Source organism: Leptosomus discolor, chromosome Z (assembly GCF_034619465.1).
Source record: "Leptosomus discolor isolate bLepDis1 chromosome Z, bLepDis1.hap2, whole genome shotgun sequence".
Lineage (NCBI taxonomy): Eukaryota > Metazoa > Chordata > Aves > Leptosomiformes > Leptosomidae > Leptosomus > Leptosomus discolor.
The window spans coordinates 79,200,782-79,227,014 of NC_141419.1; the positions used below are offsets into that span (position 1 = coordinate 79,200,782).

The following is a 26,233-nucleotide window of genomic DNA, read 5'->3' on the forward strand; positions in this document are numbered from 1 at the left end:
AATGAGGGAGGAAGGATAAGGAGTCCTATTCCTCTTTGCTATTTGAATACTGAAGGGTTTTCTTGCATATTTGGATCTGGATACAGCTCTCAGCTTTTTTGTTTACTGGCAGGCACATATTCTATGCTGAGGTGAACAGAACTGGTGCTATAAACCTGAATGCAACCACAGCAGACAGCAATTAACTCATACCCTGATCATAAGTAGAACTGACTGGACCAGAGCACCATGCAGCTGTTGATTGTAAAGAAAAGTCTGTTTTCCTTCAGATTAATATACTATTTAACAATATGGGCTGCTGTGGAGAAATTCAGTACAAGGGAATATTAGTACACGATGCTACTCCCTACCAAGGAATAACACGCTGCCTTGTGAAAAATGGTGGGTTTGGACTGACATTAACAAATCTGCTCTACAAATTGTATACGGTTATGTCAGTTCAAATAAATCCTCGACTCCTCTTCATACTTGATCAAGGCCAAAAATCACATCTGCAGCTGTTCCATGTGGCTGAGTCACAACAGATTGTTTTCAGAATGAGTTTTCTTTACTCCAGCACAGGGAGGAGAAGATCAAACATCCTCAGTATCTGTATCCCCGATGCACAACACTGTGCATCATGAATGTCTAACACAAGCCTGCAAAGGAAATTGTGTGCCTGATGCTCTGCTGTGTGGCAGGGCCTTGGCAGATCAAATCAGCATGCAAAGGGACAGATCAGCTCTTTCTTAGCTGGTGGGAAAGCACCACTACAAGCAATAGGCCACTTTCTTTGCACGAGCTCTGGCATTCATCAGACCACTTGGTCACCAAACCAGAAGAAAAAAGAACTCCAAGGGGAAAAAAAAAAGGTGACCTACTTATGGCCTGGTAAGTGAGCTGGACTGGCTCACCAGGTGATCAGCTCAATGTCAGACCCAGCAAGGGCGAGGTTAGGTCTGCAAAAGAAGAGGACAGGAAGGTGGCAAGGGAAAGAGAAACAGGACGGCCTCCTTCAGTTCAGCAAGCTCTTGCCCTGGCTCAAGCTGCCCTGCAGAGAGGCAAGGGGGACGTATGGCAAGACCTGACTGGGACAACCACACCTCCTCACATTGACCCAGGCTTCAGGTCATGCTTTCTGAACTGGGGAGGGGCTTTTGTTCCTCCCTTACCCCAGGCTGTCTGCTGCTACCACTCCAGCACTTCTGCCCTGCAGACTAAGGGGATAACCTTCTCTGGAGATGGTTTTGCAATGGGGCTCTGTCTCACATCCCTGCTGCAGGATCAGCATCATCTGATGGACCACGCTGGAAATGCAGGTGGTTCAGGGCTTCATTGCAGGCAAAAGGCAAGGGTCAAAGGGGGCCTCAAAGTCCTGCTGGAAGCTGCGGATGCCATGGCTGGACCTTGTCAGGCCTAGGTGCCTCCAACATACCTGGGTCCATCACCCTCCCACTCCTAGGTGGGGGAAGAAGGATTAACCTCCCTTATGCACCTCCACACTGGGTCTGCACTCAGCTTTATTAAAGAATACCTTCACACCTAGCTGAGGAAAGAGAAGCAAATGGGCCAATGTCTCAACTGGGATGTGGCAGCTGCTACTGCCCTTAGGGATCCATTAAGCCAAACGAGCTATTCGCAAAGCACACTTTGGTCAGTTCATCGCAAAGCTGCTCTTTGCCCCGGACAAAGAGAAGCCAGCAGCAGTGGGCACGCAGAAACCTACCTTCTGCACAGGTCTCTCCTCCTTTTCCCAAGTTGCAGTGGCAGCGTGAGCCACCCCGGTCGTAGTCATTGATGCAAAAGCTGTCTGCAGAACAGATGGCCTCATCACAGGAGAGATCAAAGAGGCGCGCAGCAGAAGACATGCCGCCCCTCCTCACTCCCTGTGCTGTAGTCGCCCTTGGTGTGGTTGAAGGCCGTGTGGTGGTGGGAGTGGAAGTAGTGGGTTCTGAAGTGGTTGTAAGGACCCGTGACAGGAGCCTGGAACTAGACCCTGGAGTGACCTTAGTTTTGACCAAAAATTTTCTGTTGCCTCCTTTGATAGCAGGAAGCGGTCTGAGCTGAAAGGAAATAAGGAAACACAAATTCAGTAAAACAAAAAATGCTACATGGAAATGAAACTAATACCTTCTAACATACAGATTTGAGGCAACAAACTCATCCCCACTGAAGAAAAAGAAACAACCACTTTATTATACCTGAGCACATAATATCAGATATTAAACTTCCTGACAACACCAGACATTTAAAAATATCGGGACTATAAAGAAAACATAAATGCCAAAGTGAAATCTTGAAATTTACCTCTTCTATATAAATGTCGTAGTCTGAGTCATCGATATCAAATCCATCATCATCACCAGTCACTGTGTCTGTGACATACCGATGCCCATAGCTTCCACTTCCTAACTCCTCAAAGCCTAAAAAGACACAACTGGCATATTCAGTTCATTTTTTTTTTGTCTTTACACACCACCTCAGATCATACCACCCATTCATTCACTACACTGAAATCTGAAGTGTTGTTAATGTTCACCCTGTACAGACAATGTAAGTGTCAGCCTGAAGATGGGAGACGCTGTCCCAGTGATCCACATGCAACTTAAAACAAAATGAAGACTCTCATTTAGTCACTAAGTGACTAAACAAACAAAGCAGACAAAGCTCAGGTCTCGCACTGCAAACTGACTTTTATTCATCATTCTTCCAGGACAATGGTTCTGAACTTTGTCGGCAAGGACAACATTTTAATAACTGAACTGTTTTTAGATCAAATTTTTTCCTTTTATAAACACACAGTCCTGTATCTGGCAATGGAATAACTGCAACAGCAAAAGAGATGCATCTAGGTAGGGCTTTTCTTGTACACTCTGCTTAGGACTTTACCTGACTCCACTGGCTCCAACGTTCCTGAAATTAGCATCCTAAGTGTATTTTTGGACTATTTTTTAAAATGCAATTTAGCACCTTGAAAAAAGAAACATGCACAAACATAAGGCATTTTTCATATGCATGATCTGCTTCTGTCTCTCCCTGGAGCACTGAAGTGTGATTTGAAGTCCTCTGGGCTGGGAAGGGCCAGTTTAAACAGTAAGAGGGTCCTCATAGAAAATATCTGTGTTTCTCTGCACTTTACATAGCAAATTCGGCTCAAACAATGGTTTACACTTTTTACCTATTAAAATTTACCAGAAGTCATGAAGAAAGGTAATACAGGTAACTGTGTCACTGTCGTTACTTGTCATTTCAGCCAGGTTAAGAATAGACAGACATTTGATAACCATTAAAACAACAGACTTAATACATTTGCCTTTTCCATAAAATATTTCGCAATGACTTAAAACCAGCATTGGTAACCCTTGCTTTACAAAGTCTCCGTATGGACTGACCATATGTGCTTGTTTGTTTTAGCAGCCACAAGCTGCCCATACTTTCCCGTAAATTAGAAGGTCCTTCACATTGCAACACACAGAGACGCTCTCTTGCTAGGCAGTGGCTGTCTTCACTAAGGAGACCTTACAACCCAGGAAACAACACTGGATGGTAGTGAGAGCTTCACTACAACCACTGAACAACCTGATGGAGCCAGCAAAAGCTAACAAGGCTTAACAGACTGTCAGAGAGAGCAGTGTGGCCACCATGCCATCAGGTTGTTTGAGCCAGCCTAACTGGGGTCGGCCATATCCCAACTCGTTGGAGAGCAAAGGAAAAATATCTTGCTGACCTGATCAGGCAGGAGACCACTCTCTCTCCCCCTTTGTTGTGACTGCAACCCAGAAATCCTGGCAGACAGTTATGAAATCAAGCATATGTGCACCAGATAGGAACACATGCCCTGGCTGGCTAATTGGCCACCCACCATATGCCTTGTGGGAGTTACCTGTCAATGGGCTTTACATGTTACACCACCATACAGAAAAATCAGAGGCACATGAGTAGAGGTAATGAGGCATACACACTTGCAACCAAAACAGTATGCCAGACCAGGAGAGAATGTGTATAAGCCTTACCAGTCTGGCACGTATAACTAATCGTCTGTAAATAATACAATTTAACTGTATATTAAACAGCCGTATGAGCAAAGAGTTCTACCAACTCAGCTAAGCAAAGAACTCATAGCTTCATGACCATCAATGAGATGAGGCCAGCTGGCCAAACTACATCCAGATTATTTCTCCTAGTGACTGCAAATGCACAGGCAAAGGATTACTATTGGAGAAACAGACTGCACATTTATGAACTGGTCTCAGTCCTGCATTCATTATGGAAAACAGCTGGTATCATAAAAATGTGGGCAAACCCTCTTACTTCTAGTTTTCACTTGCATAGTCACTCCGGTTAATCACCATCACAGAATAATTTTACTCCAGGTAGAAAGGTAGGAAGAATAGAGTAGAGAAGGAATAGAATAGAATAGAATAGAATAGAATAGAATAGAATAGAATAGAATAGAATAGAATAGAATAGAATAGAATAGAATAGAATAGAATAGAATAGAATAGAATAGAATAGAATAGTTGGAATGGATCTACAATGATGACCTAGTCCAACTGCAAGGCTGACCTCTTCCATCAATCACTGCATCAGAATCTTCTTTGGCAACAGTAACTTTCTAACACATGCATTTCTACAAAAGAATTTTAGTGTGCAAAACTACAAACATAAGCATTAAAAATATGACTTGCAGCTTAACAGAAATCATATGAACGAAGCAGAGAGCAGCACTAATTCAGCTTGCAGCAGATGCAGCAATTTCCAGCTTGCTGGAACACTGTTGCTTTTAAGTCAGGTCTGTAATATTACTTTGCCTTTATAGTGTGTGTCTGAAACTATTTCAGAACTAATTCATTTCTTCTATAAGATGAAACTGGAGTTTACCTAAGAGTAACAGAAGCCATAAAGACAAGTTCAGAAAAAGAAAGGAAAAATCACTGTCATTCGTTGATGAAAACTATCTAATCTGTATTCAAACAATCTGTGATACACAAACTCCATTTTCTAATCTAGAAGTCACAAGCTACAAAATAAACTTCTGTTGTAGTCCAAATTCTGCCACATCTTTTCTGTTCTCAAGGAAACATTCTATTGGCTTCATGGGATTTAGGTTCAACGACGATGACAGGAATGAAGCAATACAGAGAATGAAATATCTTTATATTCACATGTAGGAAGAACTTAGGTCTCAAATTCACATTCAGATATGCACACTTGCTTACATGTATAGACACGATTTTCATGCCATGTCAGTTTTACAGAAGTGTAACTTTCCCGATTTGAGTGGAGTTATCACTGAATTACATCAATAACTAACAGGAGGCAATAAGACCTGGTAACTTAGGAGAGACAGGCAGTTCCCCAAACAGAAGGTGTGCCTCTTTCATCTGGCAGACCAAAATGTTCCAGGCTTTTCCAACAGAGACCTTGGGAGATGAAACATACCCACTATTTTAAACCAATTATTCATTTCACCTTGTTGAACCAGTATGACATTTACAGCCTGGAGAGGGCAAAGAAGGTACACCTTATTGTGGCTGGTAAAAAAAAGACTGCTTTGAGGCTCTTCCTCAAAGAGCTTCAGGATGTTAAGTTCGACATTACCAGGAAAAGCGTAACTTCAGAAGGGGTCCTAATATCCACAGGTCTCTAACACAGCCCCAAATCCCCACTTTCACTCCTCCCTGGTTCTATCAGAGCTTTAGCCAGCACATGGCACACTACCTGCTCATCTGTGACCAGTTTTGGTAACATATAATGCATCCAGGAGCAATGAAGTCATGGAGATGTACTCTTTTCTAACTATGCTTGAATTTATACAGGTACACACACAAATGATGAGATCACCTAACAGCCTACTGGCTTCTCAGTCACCTTGCTCTTCCCCACATTTGGTGTTTGCTCACTGGATGTGACATGATACTCACATGTGAAGTAATGCAATAAAACTACAAAACAAACAGAAGGCAGAGAAGCCAACAGGACTTTTTGTAGCGAAATCCCCACATGAGCCCATCTCTTAAGAGCACTGTGTGGCTTTGGTGGAGAGCTCATCTCTTAATGGGCAGCAAATCAGGGACAATTAAGCAAAGTGGTATGCAAACACCAAAACAATGACTACAGAGATTATAAACCTGCTCTATTTCATTAAATCAGTGTTTCAGTGTACAAGGAGATGAAGCCTGTTTAAGACCCTCTACCAGGTCCTATATCTTGTTTTATAATTAATTGGAAAACCTGTGAGGGGTCATGAACTTCAGACAGCTTCTTTCCAAATAATCAGGGATTAAGTTATATGAAAGAAATCTTTCTCAAAACAAACAAAAAGCCACACAAACTTTTGTTTTGCCAATTAGGTGGCCACCAGCATGCTGATCAGGAGACAGAGGAGAGCGTAGGAGGCAGATCATTGGGCACTGCAACATTGAATGGAAGTGTTAACAGATTGATCGCCTTCATGCAGAACCTCTTACAGATCTAAATCCAAAATACATCAGGAGCATTTTAATCTGAGTATTATTCTTGTCAGTGACTCACAGTGAGGCACTGCATATCACTTGCCCTGTCTCTTGCTTTTTGTCCCTGTCCCTATAAATACAAACACTGCCTTTGTAAAGCCTTTGGAGATCTGTGGGAAACAGTTCTGTGGAAAACCTTCTCCATTTGTTATCTCCAGGACACATCACCACCATTTACATCAAGGTTTGGGCCCGAGGGACTGCCCTTTTCCCATGCCTGAGCCTCAGCGGACACATTCAAGCACCGTGCAGAATATTTAAGCACCTGTACCAATGCCATCCTCAGTATGAGCCTGGCAGTGACAGCCAGGACCAGAGGAAGGGACGTATCCAGATTAAGCAGCTACTTCTGTCATGTTTTCTATGGAGACAAGCAGAAGCATATTTTTAACAGAAAATGCTTCCTCTGTTAGTCTGCCAAAGCCCAAGGCTGGTGACCTTCCAGCCACAGTGCAAACCCCATCTGTTTCCCCAGGAGACAAAGGGTATTTAAGTGATGCAGGTGATGACACTTTGTTTGTTTGATTCTTTGGGACAGTTTGTTTTGTTGTTACTAACCTGGATATGGGCAATCTTTTGTTTTCAAGTAAACTGTCCATGAAACATTGAAAGCCTTGATATAGCAAAAACCCAAGAACCATGTAAGTGAAATACCCACAACCTGCAAGTGTAATTAAGAAAGGCAACAAAAAATTGTTTATTACATCATTTCCCTCTAGAAAAAAAAAAAAAAAAGAAGAAACCAATTCACAAATTCAAAAATAAATGAGAACCCTTGGGAAAACTTGCCCTCTCTTTCCTCTCTGAAAATGGAGCAATGTAACATAAACCAAGCATGTATTTTTTACTAGGTACGAGGGTAACTGCTTATAATCAAGGCCACATGTTCTACTTGCAAGGACCTTGGGAGGTCTTCACATTAGGTGATACCATCAGAAACCCTTCAGAGCAAACAAAGACAATGGTTTCCTATGCTGACCTGAAACAATGCAGTCAAGAGTACTGCAAAGCCAGCCACCTTTTCAAATCAAAATGAGAGAATTACATGGAAGAATGAGATAAACCCTAGCAGAAAACAAGACCCCAGGTAGTGTGGACTCTGTCTGCAGGACCCATCTCTGTTTCAGCCTGCCTAGAAGAGCTGTGAGAGACTCTGCAATGCAACATGGACCCTGAAGGTCCACTACATTTGAGGTAATGCTGGGAATTTGTTCTTCAGTTAAAATATGCATCAGAAAATAAGTAATTATTTCAAAATAAGCATAAAAATCCAGGATACACAAGTATAAAGCTACAAATTTTTAAAATCCAAACACACTGAGGACCTTACTGCCAGCACTATGTGGACTAAGTGTAATGCAAAGGAGCCAGATACTGTATGAACTTCTGCCAGCTTCCCAAGATATTTCAGGTATTTCTGAGGAATACACAGGCAGTCAGAAAATAGCATCAAATATCTGTGGCATGTTTCGCTGCTTACATGAGAGGAGGAACCGTGGTAATAATGAGGATATAATTCCTAGGATGTGCACCCTGAAGAGCAAAGCTACTTCAGTTTCAGACATGTCAACTGTCTGATGCCCTTCCAGCAACAATAGGTAACTAAGAGGTATCTGCTGGCACTTTGCGAGAATCAGGCATCTGGCACCATCTGAGATGCATTACAGTACCTGAGACATCCCCAGAGGACTGCCAGGTGTCTAGGAGACACCTGGGAGGTACACGCCCTCCTGCAAGTGACAGCTGAAAGCCACAGGACCTAAAGGACCTCAAATCCACTGAATGTCTATACCTTAGCAACCGAAGTGAATGATTAACTGGGCGAAAGAAGGTAACTATTTGCTTTCTGGCTACTAGAAGGGGTAAGGTACCTGCAGATACAACATGTGAACTAGGAGGGAGTTTTAGTTGGTTGCCCTTGAGCTTAGCATGTGGGTTTTTTTGTTACCTGAAACTTGCCAATGGTTTAAATCACTCTTTAGGTTTTTTTAGGGGTTTGGGGAAACATAAATGTTGAGGCTATGTATGGCTTTAACCAAGAACATTTTTTCACAACAGAAGTTTAGCTTTTCTACTCACACACTATGTACTTGTGTATCTGGTTAACATCAAACCAGTTTCTTACACAGATACCACAACTAAAGCCAAGTGAGAGCTCCTATACTCAGTTACAATCCTGCCTCCAGAAAGCCACAGAACTTATTTCTAAAGGCATGCATCCTCTGTTGCCTTTGAACATCACTCCTTGCTCTGCAAAAAGCAGGTTGTTGTGAAGACAGGTATCCACAAGATAAAACAGGCTTTCATGCACAGTGGTTATATGTAGTTTTTAAGCCTATTTGCAAAATCCACTCTGGAAACTAAGAGCAGACTGGCAAAGGAACAACACTGGAATTCGCCAAAGGGCCCAGAATTTGCCAAAGTAGCCCTACATACAAGTGGCCTGGTGCAGGGCTGGAGCACATCACGGACATGACATGGCCCCAGGCTGCAGGAGCTCTGTCCTTCTGCCACTACCACTGCCAGCCTCTGGGTGCTGGGAGACCAATCTCTCAGCCACAGCGGCACTCATGTGCCTACCGTAGACTGGCACAGAGTTTTTGAGCCTATTCAGAGAGAATTGCAACATACATAATACATTCACTTTCCAGATCTGATCCAGGCAGAAAGAACCAAGCTTGTGACTCCTATGAATCTCTCCAGAAATCAGCGTTTATATACACTGGGCATTGATTTGATTCCAAGCTCTGCTGACAAAAACCCATGTTTTAGAGCCATCTCGACAGGTCTCTGCAGAACAGGCAGTTTCCAAAAGCAGAGTGCCTTTCCTAGATTACTGCAGTTAATAAGAACAGCACGAAGACTACTCCACCCTTATTAACAGAGCTAAACACTTTATCTTTTCTGACCAAAGAATGCAGCCACTCACATCCAAAGATAAACAGGATAGCAAGGAGCACATAAGCAGGCCTGAGGCAGTAGGAGCTGACCCTTGAGGATCCAGGGGCGAAGGAACCCCAGAGCTTGCTCCACCTTTGTGGTTTTCACAAACATTTGCTTCAGAAGTTAAACTTACAAGTTCAGCAGCCACAACAAACTTCATGCAAACTGTTTAAAGGACTGAATTGATGACAAAGCGGAAAAAATAATGGAAACCGCTATATAAAAGTAAACGAAAATGAGGAATTCCAAGATAGGGAGGCAATTTAGAAATAAATCTTTAGCGGGTTAAATTAGTGGATCACTAAGGATGTGGTCCACATTTCTCCAGCATGCAAATTCTTATTGCAGAGCTCACAGTCCCACTTGAATATCAGCTGGTCATCTTCTACCAGTTAATTAAAGATGATTTGCAACTGAGTGTACAGGTGAGAAAAGAAAAAAAAAATCAGGTTTGTTGCTCTTTTTTGTAGTTCATTAATCTGCTAAAATTATATCCAGGCATTTTCTTGTGTGTTATTCTGTCCCCTATAAATGCCTTCAAAACTAGAACTTAAAAGTACTGAGACCTTTTAAGCACAATAAAAAGTTTGGGACATTAAGGATACAGCTCAGTTAGTCCCCATACCCGGCCAGTCTTGGCTCTGATTCCTGCATCGACTCTCTTTGTGACATTGGTACAAGAGACATGATTTGTACAATTCCCAACGTACTCTCTGTCAACTTGGTTGGGAATCTCACATACAGCTATGACTTCGGGGGTGATGAGGAGCAATAGTACTGCAAAGTGAGCCAACAGAGACAATACCATTTGACAGAGGATTATATCCCGAGGAAGGCCATCAGTAGAGGTGTGTAGGACCTACCCCTTATCGCAATGTGCATGGCCTACATTGCTACAAAATGTGAATATAATAGTTAACAAGCTGTGATTATTCAAGTATGTTTGAATGCAATTTCACCAATGTTTTTACTGTGTAGCTTCTGATCAAAAAGGGATGTTTACTTCTTTACATCATTATCTTCATGATCGTGCTCTACTAGTTCGAGACCCTTTCTCCTCAGAAAACAGTATAGATTTGCTTTGGTCTTTCTGAGTTGTTTACATTATAAATGTAATATACAAGGTTCAGTTTCAAAGAACATTAAAAAAAAAGACGAACAATAGACTTGTCTCTCTCATTTCTCCCCATGATATTTTAGCAGTTCTGCTTGAAGCCAGCACAAAAGTCAGTAAGCAGAGATCCAAAAATATCTGGCAATGACCTCCAGAGTATAGAAATGCCATGAGAGCGCTTCTGCCCAGTGCTTTTCAAATCTTTTCTTGTGGCTTGTCTTTCACAGGATGCTAGCAGCAAACTCCAAGGAGAGGACCAAGAGCTGCCAGACTCAAAGAGTGACTCTTCCCATCAGCAGCCCTCCACAGGCTACCCCAGACACACTTTATTTACAGACATACTTTATTTTTATACAGCTTTCATTACAAAAAGCTGGTTCTACTCACTGAACGTTCGGATGACGTCACTTGGTGCACTGGCGGAGCTGGATCCATAGGAGTTTGCTGCTCGGACGGCAAACTGATACTTGGTGTTTGGGAGAAGTCCTTTGAGAACCATGGACTCCATCTGGATCTGCTCTCTTATTACTGTCCAATTGCTATCAAGGTCTGGCCTTCAGGATCAAACAAAGGCAAGGTCATAAATAATTAAAGCTGGCTGTATACATTAATTGCCTTTAAACTTTCCTGGGAAATACACAAAATAAATGAGATATAAGCCTGCTAAATCACCACTGAAATCCTTCATTCTTAAGGGGCCAGACTGTGCAACCATTACTAAGCTGTGAAGCCTGTGATACCAAAACTATACAGTGATACATAACCAAGACCAGACTTTGCTTATAAAGCCAATGAGTTTGTTTAGAGGACAGTTTGACAAACCATGTTCTGTTTATCTGTTTTCATGGATTCAGGGTTCACAGTTTTCAAGTGGATGTATATTACCTGCAGTTCCCAATCCCCTATTTGGCTGTACAAAGCCATACTTCACAATAGAGCAAAAGATCCTGATTTATTTCTAACAGTTTGTGCTTTAATGCCATTAAGTCCCTTCAAACATATACAAGCATTAGCAGGATGAGAATCTAACATTTGATTTCCCAGGCAATCAGGTTAATCCACCCACACTGGAAAATCTGGATCCAAAGATCTTCTCTTCAGAAAAACAAACAAACAAACAAACAAACCCCAAAACAGAACCATAATGCAGAGAACCTGGCCTATGTATGTCGATTTTGTGACAAAATTCCCATGTCTGAATTTGGACAATGCCTGGTTAAATCCTGATTCATACTGGATGGCAGCTGCCAATAAATGCTTGCTCTAAGTGCCATTATAATCCATCTGTAACCAGTACAATCGTTCACATGGCAGTTTGGTCTCAAATGTTTAAGTTCATATGTGGAAGGATATCCGAAAGGGGAGGGCTGCTTCAAATACTTGGAGAGAGTATGCTGATGCTTTCACACCATTTCTACTCTCTCTAAAGTGGTCTCTTACCAAAAAGAGAATGGAATGAGAAGTCTAACAAATACAAACAAAATAAAAATGTAAACATTAAGTCTAGGCCACCCAAAATATTCAAATTGAAGCCTATGAAAGTAAAATAGGGACAGAAATTACTTTCAGAGAAAATTATTCCAGTGTCCTTTTCTAAGGTGTCCTTGTGATATTTATTACAGGAAATAACCTCCGAGTGCTCCCTGAATCTACCAATGTTGACATAGGACTAGCTGCAAATGTCTCCAACAGTCTTCCAATGAAAATTATAGCATAAGGCAGGCATTTTGTATTTGTTTATTTGCAGCTGGAAGGAAATGCCAAAGTTAATGCAGGTTTCCTTTCACCAGTCAATACAAGATTTATTGATCACTGAGTTTTCATTGCTTTGTGACAGCAGGGCAAATGCAGTGACAAAGCAGCAGCCCCCAGATGCCTGGCTCCTGTGCGCAAGGGCACACAGGATGCGAATATTTCATTGTCTTGCTAAAAATAAAAATAAAATCAGACAAATGTACAAGAGGTAGTGACAACTAAACAGACCATCTTAAGTCACCCTCCACCACCATTTCCTGGTAAACAGGAGGGCATTTATTTTGGCTGCTCTCATTGTTTCCCTTCTTTGAGCTTCTGATGCCTGGGCCAAAATGAAAATGTACAGTGTTTTCCAAATGAAAGCTGTTAACATTGCTTCCTTCCACATGCTTGCTAAGTAGTGTTTTCAGTTTTGCTGTACACATCTTTTTTTGGCTGTAATTCCACTCCAAGGAATTCCTCCTAGCTCAAGAGCTGCCTCACAGTCTCTTTGGAACTGACTCTGCCAATATCTGCACCTCAATGGAAACACACACCTCTGACAAAGGGACACAAAGGTGGTATTGCACCCTACAAAGATTTAGGAGATAACACAAACCACAGGCTAGCCTTTGACTTCACTGACTGTCTCTCCCAAGGCCTCCTTCTGTAGAAGTGAATAATAAAGGAAATGCCTGCCAACCTGTAAGCATCTACAGCTGACAGAGAAGGAAAAAGGCAGATTTATCACTTGACCTTTGCTGCTTCTCCAGAACACTCTCTGTGCGAACAAATCGGCACAAGATAAAAAAATGTCAAACAGATGAGGAGAGGAACACAACAAACTCAGCTGGTGACTGTGTCCTGTGTTTTCTGAGCTGGGAGCACGTTGGTGAAAACTGTCTCCATGGTCATTTTTTGCACCAAATTTCACTTTGTGTCAACTTTTACACTGGAAGAGCTCATTTTGATGTCAATTTTCCCATCTTTCTGCAGTGCTACATTCCCTGGACTGACACAGGTGTCTCTGTCTCCAGCCAAGACCTCACAGGGCTGCTGCAGACAATGTACCTGTGCACGGGCAAATTGTTAAACTTCCATGGGCATTTTCTGCTCTTGAAGTCACAGCCATGCATCTCCAATGCAGAAACGCCATACAGCAGGAATCTGGCCAGTGATAAAGAGTGTTTCTAAGATAAGAAACATATGGGTAAAGTCTATAGGACTTGATGGATATAAACCAAGGGCAGAATTCTGCCCCAAACGTACCCAAAAAATTTGGACTATCGCTATACATTGTAATCTGGGAACTGATTCAATTTAAGAATGGAAAACTTTCTAGTGCAGAGAACAGCAATTTTATACTCACTCGAACTTCCACTTAAAATCACCTGGAAATGATTTAACAGAGTAAAGCACCTGCTAATAATCAAATTTTTATAAGGTATTTGATTGTTCTTTTGTGCCGTGTTTGTATTCATCTCAAGTGGCAAATTCATCTCTACAAATTTTATTTAATACTCCTACAAATAAATACGGTGACAAGTACAATACATTCTTATTCACTATGGAAAATATCACAAATAACGCACTATAGGAGCTTTCTACAAAATATATCAACCAATATGCCATTTCAACTCTGACGAAAGGAAAAGTAGATGATTTTCTAACCTCATTCTTTTCTTAAATATTCCTCTGATGCTAACATTGTTAAGCATTTCCTACCTAATTTCTACATCTTCCAGTCCTCTTTCTTCATTAATTACCTTATCAAGGATTTAACCCTCACAAACAGTGAGGTAAATGTTGAGGGAGATGTATCTGTTTCATGCATCAATCAGGAAAAAAGTATTAAAAGGTACTTTTGCTGGGCATTAGGAGGTGTGTCCCTGGTCAGATATGTTGGGTTGGGTTCTTCGCAAACAAAAGCAAATACGACTGCCCGGTTCAGTGCAGCACAAGGGACAGATAATTTGACATGGAATGGATGCAGGGACACATCTTTTCTTGGGGGGAAGGCTTCAAACTAATCAAGAAATCTGTGCACTGCACTGTGCTGAATCTGCTCCACCCTAACATCTGTGTACTGGTAAATCTCTCCAATTTTATCAGCAGAATCTGCCTAATTAATTGCAGCAGAGGTTTCATGCCACTACTGCAATACTGAAAAAATTTCCCCTGTACGTCAAGACTAATATTGAAAGCTGTTGACTTCATCTACATACCCAGGAGATGAAAGGAAAGCGACCTAATCCTTTTAGGGGATACACTGCTGAAACACTTGTAGTTCCATAGATGCTAGCTGACTATAAAAATTTTGATGTTAGTGTCTAACTTTAGAAGATTGGATAGGCAGTTAACAGATCAAAAATTTGAGCATTTGAAGTATTCAAGTGAAAACATTCAAGACATTTTTGAGAACTAATTTTCTCCAGTATCTTTAGGAAATACACCCAAACTAGTACATGTAAGTCCAGGGTCTCACTTTGGAGGCTTTCCTAAGAATGCCATTTGTCATAAAATATTTCTTAGCATAAACCAACAGACTACTTACACCGAGCATGCAAGCTTCCACAGACACCATCAGCTAGTTTGAGTTTAACATATTCTTTTACACATTCCCTACGAACTGTGGAGTAAGCAGTGAGAATTACACTCGCCCTCCCGAGTTTTAGCATTTAGCTAAGTTAGGACTATGGTCTCCTTAGGGTCCTCTTACAGTCAGAGCAGAGCTTGAGTTAGCCCAGCTCATCCTACATCTGAAATCACCTACAGCCCTCCACTGCCTGAAGTGAACCAAAGGTCCCAAAGGAAATCCATGCAAGTGCCTAAACAAAGGCCCGAATTTAGACACTGAGTACAAACAGACTGCAGGTTAACTCTGGTTCTGATTAGATTCTGGTATGTGCAAACAATTAATTTATTGACTTTTCATGAGGTTTTAATCCCCAATATCACAGTTGAGCAAATGCAAATAGTGTTTTTCCCTCATCTCAGTCTCCTAGCATGGTTTTTCTAGAGTTAAAGTCATAAAGTTAGTTCTAAGAGGATGGAAATGATTTAAACAATGTCATAGTTTTCAGAGGTTTGTGCTGCACCCAAGAGAAATTACAGATTTGCATAAGAAAGTCATTAATTTTGCAAAAGCACAAGATAATACTGTATTTCTTTGATACAAGAAGACTTAATTCTAAATTTATTTGCACTGTTTTGTTTTGGTTTTACATTGCTTAATTTAACAGCTTTAACTCATGTTAATACATTTTACGGTAATTAAAAGTACATGCAGCAAAAAGACAATGAAGCTTAAAGTTAAATCTTTACCTCTAACTGCCATTAGGGCTTACGGCTCATTGAACTTTCTCCAAATATATAATCAAACTTCCAACTCTAAGACAGCATAATCCCAAAATTAACAAATACACTTCCAGTTTAGCTTTAAACCTCAAACTAAACAGTGTAATCAAAACACCATGCTGTTAGCAAATTCTTTCCCAAAGTCTAAAACCAACAAAATACTGAAATTTCAATTACTCGCATCTTTCCCCTTAAACAGTGAAGGCAGCATTCCACTCCTTGGTTGAACGAAAACATTCAAGGGTGCACATGCAATGCGTCAGAGACAATGGTGCTCACTTCTTCCATTAGCAGGCCCCTGGTGCTATGAAGAGGTGTACATAAACCTGCAGGCTCCACTGTCTGGCAAAAGCACGGAGGCAGCAGAAATGTGTTTGATCAGAACCCAACAAAATCCCTTCCTCATCCTCTGAGAAAATGAGAGAGAAGAGATGTGGAGAAGAAAGACTCAGATAACAATTGTGTTCAAAAAATAGATATTGGAGAAATTTCATGGTAATGCTACAGCAGAGTTTAAAAGATAGCCACAACATATCTTCAGCCCTCATGTCCTGCCTCCCAGTGGGATGAACATTGCATGGCTTACCACTAAATATGGGGCATTTTGATCCAAACAAAGTACAACGTAAGTTCACAAGTAAGCTTTCAGCCTGGGAATTCTTTTCATTATACCAATTCTTCTCGATTTCTACCCTACTTTGAACACTGGAAACCAATTGTTCTTTCTGCCTGTTTTAACAACAATTATTTTTAAAAAAATTAATCTATTATTCTGAAGAATGATTTTTTGACCTTTACAGCTCAGAGTTGTTAAAGAAGCTATTCTCTTCTTATCCAGGAATCTCAACTAAAACCTGTCATGAAGTGTTCACCCAAAGGATTAAACTTCCAAAGCTGAATTTTGCATTCACTGTAAGGGTAAACACAGAGGCAAGCAAATGAAAATAAATAGTTTTGTATGCAGATATTAGCTTACATAAGCATATGAACAGTCAGAATGAACATTTGTTTGTGCATGCAGGTACAACCACCTCCTCCTGATCATTCATAGGTACCTTATAAAAGCAACGTGATTGGCAACTTCTCACAGTTCAGTTCTATTGCTGCAAATCTTAGAGAGTTCAACATAAAAGAAGAAAAAAAACCCCACCGACACCCCACTGCCCCAAAAAAAAACTAAACGGAAAGGCCAACATTTCATGTAAACTTGATTAGCACTAGGATAACAAAACACATCAGTCCTGCAATCTCCAGACCCCAAAAGACTTTTGTCAGGTAAAACTGCCCAAGATACTGAGTTTGAAATCCCTGGATTATTTCCTACAGCAGCTCAAGGTACTCCTGCTTGGGAGAACTGCTTTGCCACACACTCTTTTCTCAGCATGGTTTGGCAGCATTTGATTACAGGAGCAACTTAAAACTTCATTCATCCAGGCCTTTATTAGAGGGAACGGAAATTAGACCTTATTTTCTTCAATCGGAAGGTACGACTTATTGGTGATTTTGTAACAAATAAGATTGTTTCTGGGTTTGTCTTTAAATTTTCATGGCAATTCAACACAGATCAAGAGGAAAACTAAGTGTACTATAAACAGTCAGTAAATAAATCATGAGAAGAATCTATATGCAGTTTAATAGTGCAGTTTAGGTTAAAAAAGCCAGTAGTGCACAAACACTGAAATTCAGACTCCACTAGCAAACTTGCCTGATAAACTCCACCGTGTAGTACTGGATGGGAGAACTTCCTTCACTCACACCAGGCTTCCAGGATAATGCAACTTCTGAATCAGAAACTACCACGATCTGTGGCTGATAGGGTGGTGCAGGGGGCATGCACTTATCTAAGCCAGAAGAAATGCAAAGGAATAGCATTAGAGAAGTGCACAGGCTAATACCACAACAATCCAACACCCACAAACTTGGTAATAAAAATCATAGGCTTCTTCTCCCACCTGTTGCTCCTCTAAAACACCACGTGTGGAAAAATAATAGTAAAACATTAAGATATGGTACATGACAGAGTGCATGTACTTGCACTTAGGTGCAAGTGACCTGCCACATTACAGACGTGTGCCCTGCAGTTTTGCAACAGAAAGCCATGTACACGGCATTACCTTGGGATAAAGTTGTCACGTCTCTGGGCATGCTGGGTCGTCCTTTCCCTGCCCAGCCGTATGCTCCAACGCTAACACGGTGTGGAGTGCCTGGTTTTAGATCACCGATGACAACTTCCTACCAGAGTCAAGAGAAGACAAGACAAGAACATCATGGAAGCTCTTCCATGTAACTGGGGACGGTGCTGTGAGCTGGGACTCGAAGATCTTACATGGCATTTTCCACATAACCTCCTAGGAGGATTGTCCCCAGCCCTGTCCAGCTCAGAAGCAACAAACACAAACAGCACCATGTGTTTCCTCTCAAGCTGCAGCTTCGCCCCAGGGGAAGCCACAGGGATGACCTGGACCCATTTCTCAGCATAACTCACAAGGTTGCAGATTGTTTGCATTCGCTGTCAGGCTTTTTTGCTGGTGAAGTCAAAGTCACATACTATTCCTTCCCCTGAGCCAATTGCTGGCATTTGGTAACAGTCTGGTGCATTTTCTTTTTTAAAATTTTTGTTTTGTTTTTCTTTTAAATCAAGAGACTGTAGAAGCCTCTGAGAACAAACCAAGTTGCCCCAGTGTGAACTGATGATTTTTAATTTCTCACGGAGCAGAGACTAGTCCCATCGCCTCTCACAATTTTCCAAGACCAGCTATCAGCCTTGACCTGAAGCAAGCATTTCCCTTATTTGTCCTTCTGCCATAAACACAGAAAGATTAACCCATAGACAACTACTGCAAAGGAGGCAATGCTAACCTCAGCATGAAGAGTTTGTGCTGCTGAATACTGCTCAGAGGAGCTGGCTCAAATCTCCCAGAAATTAGCAAATCACCAAAAAATTACATTTTATCACTGGCTTGTGCACATAGCATGGATCAGCTTCAGACATTTAGATTTGGTCTTTAACGGAGCGTTTGTACATATGTATAGAAATTCAGTATTCTTTACCTTCAGCCTATCTGTAGAGAGATGTAAATCCCAGATTTACAAATTTTGACAGCATATACAAGTAAATAGAAGTATCAGGTTCTACACCACAGACTGGTGTGAAAAAACACTTAGAAAAACCTGTTTTACAGAGATTTTTCTTCTGTTTTTCATCCTCTGATTTTAAAAATAATATTCACAGTGCATGTGAAAATGCAGAGATCGCCTTTCTCTTCATGCTGGCACAGGCTTTAAATCTGCATTTCCAGTCACAGTAAAATAGTAAACAATCCCAAAATTTTATTAACTGCTAAATTTCCTTATGATGGTCCTTTGGATAAACCCTCCCTCTCTATTCTTTGGGGAACTTATGTTATTACTACAACATTGTTCGGCAACACCCTGCCATCTGTCATTTCTCTAGCTGCGGTTTTGGAGCTCCATCACTGATTTCCTATTAACAAAGACCACCTGACCATTATCCTGTTTTTCCATCATTCACCCTTGATCTGCTTGAATGATTTGGATTCATTCGAGAGAGATAATAACAATGCTGGAAAAGAAACTGCCCAGAGGCAGCAAGAACACTCGTACCGAAAGATTTTTCTGGGTCTTTCACTCTCATAGCTAAAGTGACTGAGATCTTTCAAAACACAATCTAAAAAGCCAGTTCTGAAAACCACACACCTCCTCTGGTGGGTGATACTGATGACCCTGCTCCTGCCACTCCATCCTTCATGTCATACATACTGTCTGTCTGTATTTAAACTATGTGCATTTGTTCCTGCCGGCATCCCTCTTTACTACATCCATTCTTATGAGAAAAAAATCCTTCATTATGTGTCTTACTGCTTTCACACTATTCAGGAATTTGGCTTCTGCAGAGAGTGTGATATTGATGTACTTGCCTCATATTGTTACCTCCAGACTCAAGTCTACAATGGACTAAACAGAATGAATCTCATTGACTGCAAGGACAATCAAGATCAAAGCCCTAGTATCTACTCAGGTATTTAAGTTCAACAGGTGTACTCTCAAAACCTCAGCAAGGTGCTCTCTTGCCTTACGCACACGGCTATCTGCCCCTTTCTTCTGGCCATGTCCTCTTCATGAACACAGCTGTTGGACATACAGTGACTATCTTTGAGATCAAGTATCTTCTGATCTTCTAGGATCAAGACATTAGGGAATAGGTAAAGATGCAGGACATCATCAAGCTACCCTGACCCATGGCAATGCCAGGGAATACCTAATTCACGCCAGAACACTTTCAAATGAGATTCTGGAGAAGAAACACATTTCCTTGTACCCCACTGTCCAGAGGCCTTTGAGTACATATTTCACAGAATCACAGAATCACAGAATGGTAGGAGTTGGAAGGGACCTCAAAAGATCATCTAGTCTAACCGCCCCCTGCCAGAGCAGGACCACCTAGAGTAGGTCACACAGGAACTTGTCCAGGCAGGTTTTGAATGTCTCCAGAGAAGGAGATTCCACAACCTCTCTGGGCAGCCTGTTCCAGGGCTCTGTCACCCTCACAGTGAAAAAGTTTTTCCTTATGTTAATGTGGAACTTCCTATGCTCCAGCTTGCACCCACTGCCCCTTGTCCTGGCATTGGCCATCACTGAGAAGAGTCCGGCTCCATCCTCCTGACACTCATCCTTTACGTATTTCTAAACACTAATGAGGTCACCCCTCAGTCTCCTCTTCCCCAAGCTGAAGAGCCCCAGCTCCCTCAGCCTTTCATCAGAAGGGAGATGTTCCACCCCCTTCACCATCTCTGTGGCTCTGCGCTGGACTCTTTCAAGCAGTTCCCCGTCCTTCTTGAACTGAGGGGCCCAGAACTGCACACACTATTCCAGGTGCGGTTTCATCTCTTTTTTTGCTTATATTTAGGAGAAGAAAAACCCAAGTTTTCTCCATCCCAGAAGAGACACGGTGGCCTCACAGATAAGCAATTTAGGTAGTATATGGAAAAGTTGCTCCCCATCATTTTTGCAGTCTTTCTCTCAACTCAGATTGCCTCTACGTTTTGAAACATGATACCTCAAACTGGACATTACATTGCCAAGGAAGCTTCACTAGGCACCAACCTCACTTTCTTGTCTTACACTCTTGCTAAAACCCTGCAAAACGACATTTGGTATTTTCATTACAATCTCACATTCTTGGATTGGGTGAAGCAACACAATGCCTTTTCTGTGGTAGAGGAGTCAGGTGTAGATAGAAACCGTGTATCACTCCGTGCTCTGCCACACAGCTTGCCCCCCACCCCTCCCCAAGTGTGTTGAAACTGTGAGGTTGTGCAGTAAGCCAGAAAACATGATTACAAATTACTTTCCAAAGAAAATCTGTTTTCTGCTTGGTTTTGGTTTAATCCAAAAACCCATCAAACTCTGGATTACAGTGCAGCTGCAGAAATCGAGCTGTGTTCAATGACACTTGATCCCTGACAACTTCTTCCCTGCACTACTGGTCTCAGCTGGTCACTCCCAGTTTTGTAATGGTGTGTTTGGTGATTTGATAGGGAGCACTATGGCTCTCCATGGCTGTGTGCCTGCCCACCTTTAAAGTCTACTAATTTTTTTTGCTTTTCTTTTTTCTAATACTTGTGCTCAACTTCCTGAATATTATGCCGAGCAGAACAACTGCCTTATTAAATTGTACTGCATCTGCACTTCTCCTGGCTGCTCTCACTTACATGTTCTCTATTACAAGATGATATAATACAGCTATAATACATTATCCACTTTGCTAACACACAGGCACATAATACACACAAACACACACAGAAACAGGTGATGCAGTTCAGCTCTTGCTACAACAGTCTCACATGGTCCAGAGAAGCCTCTGAGAAAGCAGCAGGGTCGTACCCAGCACCAGGAGAGGAGGCTTAGGGACGGAAACATGAACCATGAGACTTAACCACAAAACTATTGCAGATTTCTGATGAGTTTGGTATGAATACAACAGAAAGCATTTCAGCAAGAACACCACTTCCTGAGGATTAATGACAGCTGGGAGCTGATTAATCCCAGTCAGTCACACTTCTCCACAAGTACCCCTCAGAAGTGTTATTTTTACCAAGCGGAAAAAAAAAGGCCCAGCATGGAACCTAAACTCTGAAATGCCGTCATCCAGACTCAGCTCAGCTGGGATCAAACCAGACAGTCCTGGTTCAAGTGCATCCTGAGGTCCCATCCAAGCATCAGCCTCCTACAGTCCAACCAAACTTCTCTTAATTCAGACTATGAAAGCTGTGCAAGATCCACCAACTTTGTGGGATTTCTCCATTTCAGAACAGCTCTCAGAAAAAAAATGTTTCCAGGAGGTTGTTGATGTTAGGAATTTCAGTTGAACATTGAAATCGCTGCCCTTACCCTACCCAAACCTGAGCACCTCCTGCTTGCTTTCCCCTCACAATAAAACAAATCCTTTTACTGCTCATAGGAAGCAGACTGGACGGAGTGCAGGACTGGAAATAATTAATCTGAATAATTCACCAGCTGCAAAGCCATTAAGAGGGCTGGTATTTCTTCCAAACCAGTTTTATACTAGTTGTTAGTCTCCCACTCCTTCCTCCTGGGCATTGCGTGGCTGGCTTCTTTCCGCACTCCTCCTCCTTGGCTCTCATTGGACTGGCTCAAGTTTTTTGCTCTCTGTCTCTTCTCCCACTGCCAGATTTTGTTCTTCCCTGTCACTGTGTGTCTGACTACCCAACTATCTCTGTCCCCTGTGAGTCCTCACTGCCTAGATATGGCTCATTTTTTACATAAATTTACTCCAGCAAAACAAGATATCCATAAATACTTTTGACGACTGAGAGAAAAGTTTATCCATTGCTAAAGAGAGCTGCTCTACCTACACGTGTTGACCTTCTTCTTCACCTCTGGATTTTGAGCTTTAGCTTCTATTTGCCACATTTTGACTACAACAGATCCTGTACAAATGCTAAGTAGAATCAATATTTGAGATCAACTTTTGTGTGTGAATCTGTGGAAGAACCAGATCAGGAACATTCAATTTCATTTTAAATCACAGCTGTGACCAAGTGAAGCAATACTTACAAAAACTGCTTGTCCTTCAAGTTGACCCTGGGAAAAAGCAAAATAGGACTTGTTAATGAAGTAGCATACTAAAAAATGATGGCAAAATCACATAAACCATGGGTCACGGAATTAAAACAAAGCAAATGCTGCAGCATATAGTAGTCCATGTGGCTGCTATTCATCTGCATGACTACTGGAATACAGACTCTTCTCCCAGTAAGAATTACTGCTGTCAGGATTAAGATTAAAAAAAAAAATGTGCCGTTTGAGCTTTGCTGGCACTACTAGCAAGAATATTTTGGGGGGGAAAAAAAAGTAAGCGAGGAATACAGAGATAAAGATCAGAGGGGAGAAAATAATGCATAAATAAAGAAATAATATATCATGGCAATGATATTCTTTCATTCACCGTGATCCCAGAAATCTGCAGGAGACGGAACTGACAACCAGAGTGATGGAAAACTGCAGGAAATCTGAGCATCCCCCTCACTCACACTTCTCACGGGTAAAGTTTCTGAGCACTGCCCAGCAGGGATCAGGAAATATCAGTGAATACATTTCATCGAACATCAGGTGAGGAGGCTGAAGGAAGAGGGGTGAGAAAACAAAGGAGAATGAAGATAAGCAGAAGAGAAAGGAGTAAAAAATTGAATTGTGAAGAAGGATCACCAAATAAAGACTGGAAAGCCTGCAATGGCCCTCTATGTGCACACGTAAGCTTTTGATTCCTATGCTGGTAATGTTGATGTCTGATGGACAGACTGCCCTTTGCAGAGCATGGTATGAATGCTCCTCTCACAGCACCCAGCCTGCAACACTCCTTCGCTCTCTGCCCAAGCAGAGGCTGGAAAATCTCTGTTCCTGACTTGTTGAACTCAAAGAACTGCTTCTCTGCACTGAGGAAGCACCAGCATGTGTCGGCTTTCTAAAAGCAGACAATATTAAAACCATCCAGAGGCATGGAGAAGTTGCTTTCATCTCAGCACTAATTGTTCAGCCATGCAGCAGAAGAGGATAGGAGGTCTTCATTCGCAAATGGAAAAGGAAGGGGAAATTGGACAGAAAAGGGAAGGAGAAAAGAGAAGGGGAAAGTGAAATAAAGCAAAGTAAGAAAGCAAAGGAGAGATAAAAGGAAAAACAGAACTAAAGGAAAGGCGGGAAATGGGAAGCAAGGAGGAAAAGTAGTGCTTTCAAGAACAAAAAAAAAACAAGTTGAGGGAATCTGCTAGGAGATGGACTCACACAAGGGCAACTAAGGCAGCACTATTAAACTTTAAATTCCATATTTCAGGACAGAGAGAAAAATACACTGAAAACTCTGCGTCTCCTTTAACTCACACACTTAACCTGTGTCAGACACCTCAATACACGTACACTGATATTGCAGCTCTAACTGTGATTAGAGTCCTGCAATTCCCCTTTCATGTGTGGAAGGGCACAGAAAATGCATATGCAAAATTAAAAGTTCTACTTTAGTAGATGCCAAAAGTTGGTAATAGGAAGATGCAAGCAAGTCACAATACTTTTTACATGATAGTTAGACAACAAGGAGCAAAAGTGTATCACATTGACTGGATTACAGAAAAACATGTGATTTCCTTCTGCTCAATACCCAGAGCAGATCCAGCGCTTAGATCCTCAGCATAATTCACAAACCGGTAACAAATAGACAGTTGCAAGTTCCCAGTTTCAAGTTCCCGTTTGCAAGCTCCGCTCTAGTGTTCTGATTGTTGATGAAAAGAAATACTCACCATGCTAAGCATATCCAAACTCAGGGGAACATCGTGTGACAGCTGTTTAACTGCTTTGTCATTTTCAACCTCTGAATAAAAGACCTTGGGAAGAAGATATAGTCAAGCCAGTTAAAGCAATAACTCAATGCTTCAGAATGACTTAAAAACAAGTGCCTTGATACCACATTGTGGACAGCATTTGAGCCTATGATCCTCTACCTTTTCAAATGCATCAAAAGCTAACACCCTTTCACATTCCCTTCATATTTGCTAGAAGTTGTCAGTATGACCAAAGCACACCATCTTACAGTGTGTATGCTGAACTGGCGTGAACCACAGCCTAGCTTTCAGGGCAGACTTAAACGGACAACTTCAGTTGTACATCAGCTGGTCAGCACGTACAGCTAAAGATTTGTGGGACCCTGAGATGCCAGAGGATCAAAACCTAACATCTAAGTGAAGATGGTTTGGATACACCACTATCAATGCTGTTTGTCACTGGTTTTATTATCATGCCACACATGAGCTCAAGGCTTAAAAATAAACTGGGGTTCAGACACTTGATCTATTGCATGAACAGTGAAAACTATTTATGGTTTGTGACTATAAAGTATTGCAACTGTTTGAAAAATATCACGATTTATAGAAAAGCCACTTACTGCATCTCTGTTTTCACACAGAAGGATGGACCCAACTGCACACAGAGCCCTGCTGAGGCAGGTTCTGGCAACAGCAAGTGCTCCTCCATGTCCTAGACTACAAGCACTTTCATAATAATAAAAACAGCCCTGCAGCTGGGCTGCATTGGTGTGACTTACAAGACCATGGGATAAAGAGGCATGTGTACCAGAAATACCTCTTGCAGGGAATTTTCTCAGTCTTTTAGTGTACATTAATAATAAACGTAATCAGGAGTTTTCTGCTTCCCACCTTTTTACGAAAACTGAATTTTGGACATTTTTTTTTCTGGATATTTCAAATCCTTCCACAGAAAATACTAACAAAAACCCCTGTTTGTCTTTTGTTGAAGGGGAAAACAATGAATTCTAGTTCACATCCCACATCTTTGGTGCTAACACCCCACTGACTAACTTCCATGTTGGGACTGTTTCATTGCCATGGAATACCTGTTAAGTCAATAAAAATTAATGAATGGCAAATTAGCATTCATTGTTTTTCTGCTTGCACACTAAAACACAGTATCCAGTTTAGCCTGGCCATTTTGTTTTGCCCAATAGGCAGAAGGTGGCGTAGTGGAGGCTTGGAGGAGTTCAGAGACTCCCCTGTAAAATTGCTGGGTAAACCAGGAAAATCATTTGACTTCTTTAAGGGAAATTCCTTATTGGGGTAGGGGGGAATAAAACAAAGTCCCTTTTGATATTTAAGGCTGTGGCTGGGCTCCTAGGGATGCTATGCAGTACAGTCTTCAAGGGAAGAGACATTATGAAACTCTCCTTCCCCTGTACCTGCTGCCAGTCTGCAAAAGTTTAGAGGTGTCATTTGGAAAAGCTATTCCAACCAAAGCAATCCTCAGGCTGGAAGTACAAGTCGAAGGATCTGAATGGCCCTGAAATCACCATGTATCTCCCTTCACTTGCACTGTGTAATAGTGACCTGCTCTGCTCTACTGTTTTCTCAGCTAGAGAGCACTGAGATCCTTGCATGAAAACCACAGTGAAAAAGCCATCTATATCCACTGCAAGCCCTTGGCATCCAACCCAAATTCCCATCATAGCTTGCTCCTAAAACACGAACTGCTTGTTTCTTGAAGTTACAAC

At 41.6% G+C, this 26,233-nt stretch overlaps 1 protein-coding gene across 2 annotated transcripts in view; it reads right to left on the reverse strand.

Annotated features, from left to right (window-relative positions):
• Window positions 1–26,233, reverse strand: part of EGFLAM (EGF like, fibronectin type III and laminin G domains) — a 73,413-nt gene that overhangs the window by 30,057 nt on the left and 17,123 nt on the right. For both annotated transcript variants that reach the window (XM_086479614.1, XM_086479613.1), the window contains exons 3-9: window positions 24,474–24,557; window positions 22,741–22,767; window positions 17,757–17,874; window positions 17,348–17,483; window positions 10,939–11,105; window positions 2,287–2,402; window positions 1,706–2,042 (exon numbers count right to left, since the gene is read on the reverse strand). In XM_086479614.1, the coding sequence (XP_086335740.1) occupies window positions 1,706–2,042; window positions 2,287–2,402; window positions 10,939–11,105; window positions 17,348–17,483; window positions 17,757–17,874; window positions 22,741–22,767; window positions 24,474–24,557 (985 nt within the window). The remainder of the gene's footprint in view (window positions 1–1,705; window positions 2,043–2,286; window positions 2,403–10,938; window positions 11,106–17,347; window positions 17,484–17,756; window positions 17,875–22,740; window positions 22,768–24,473; window positions 24,558–26,233) is intronic.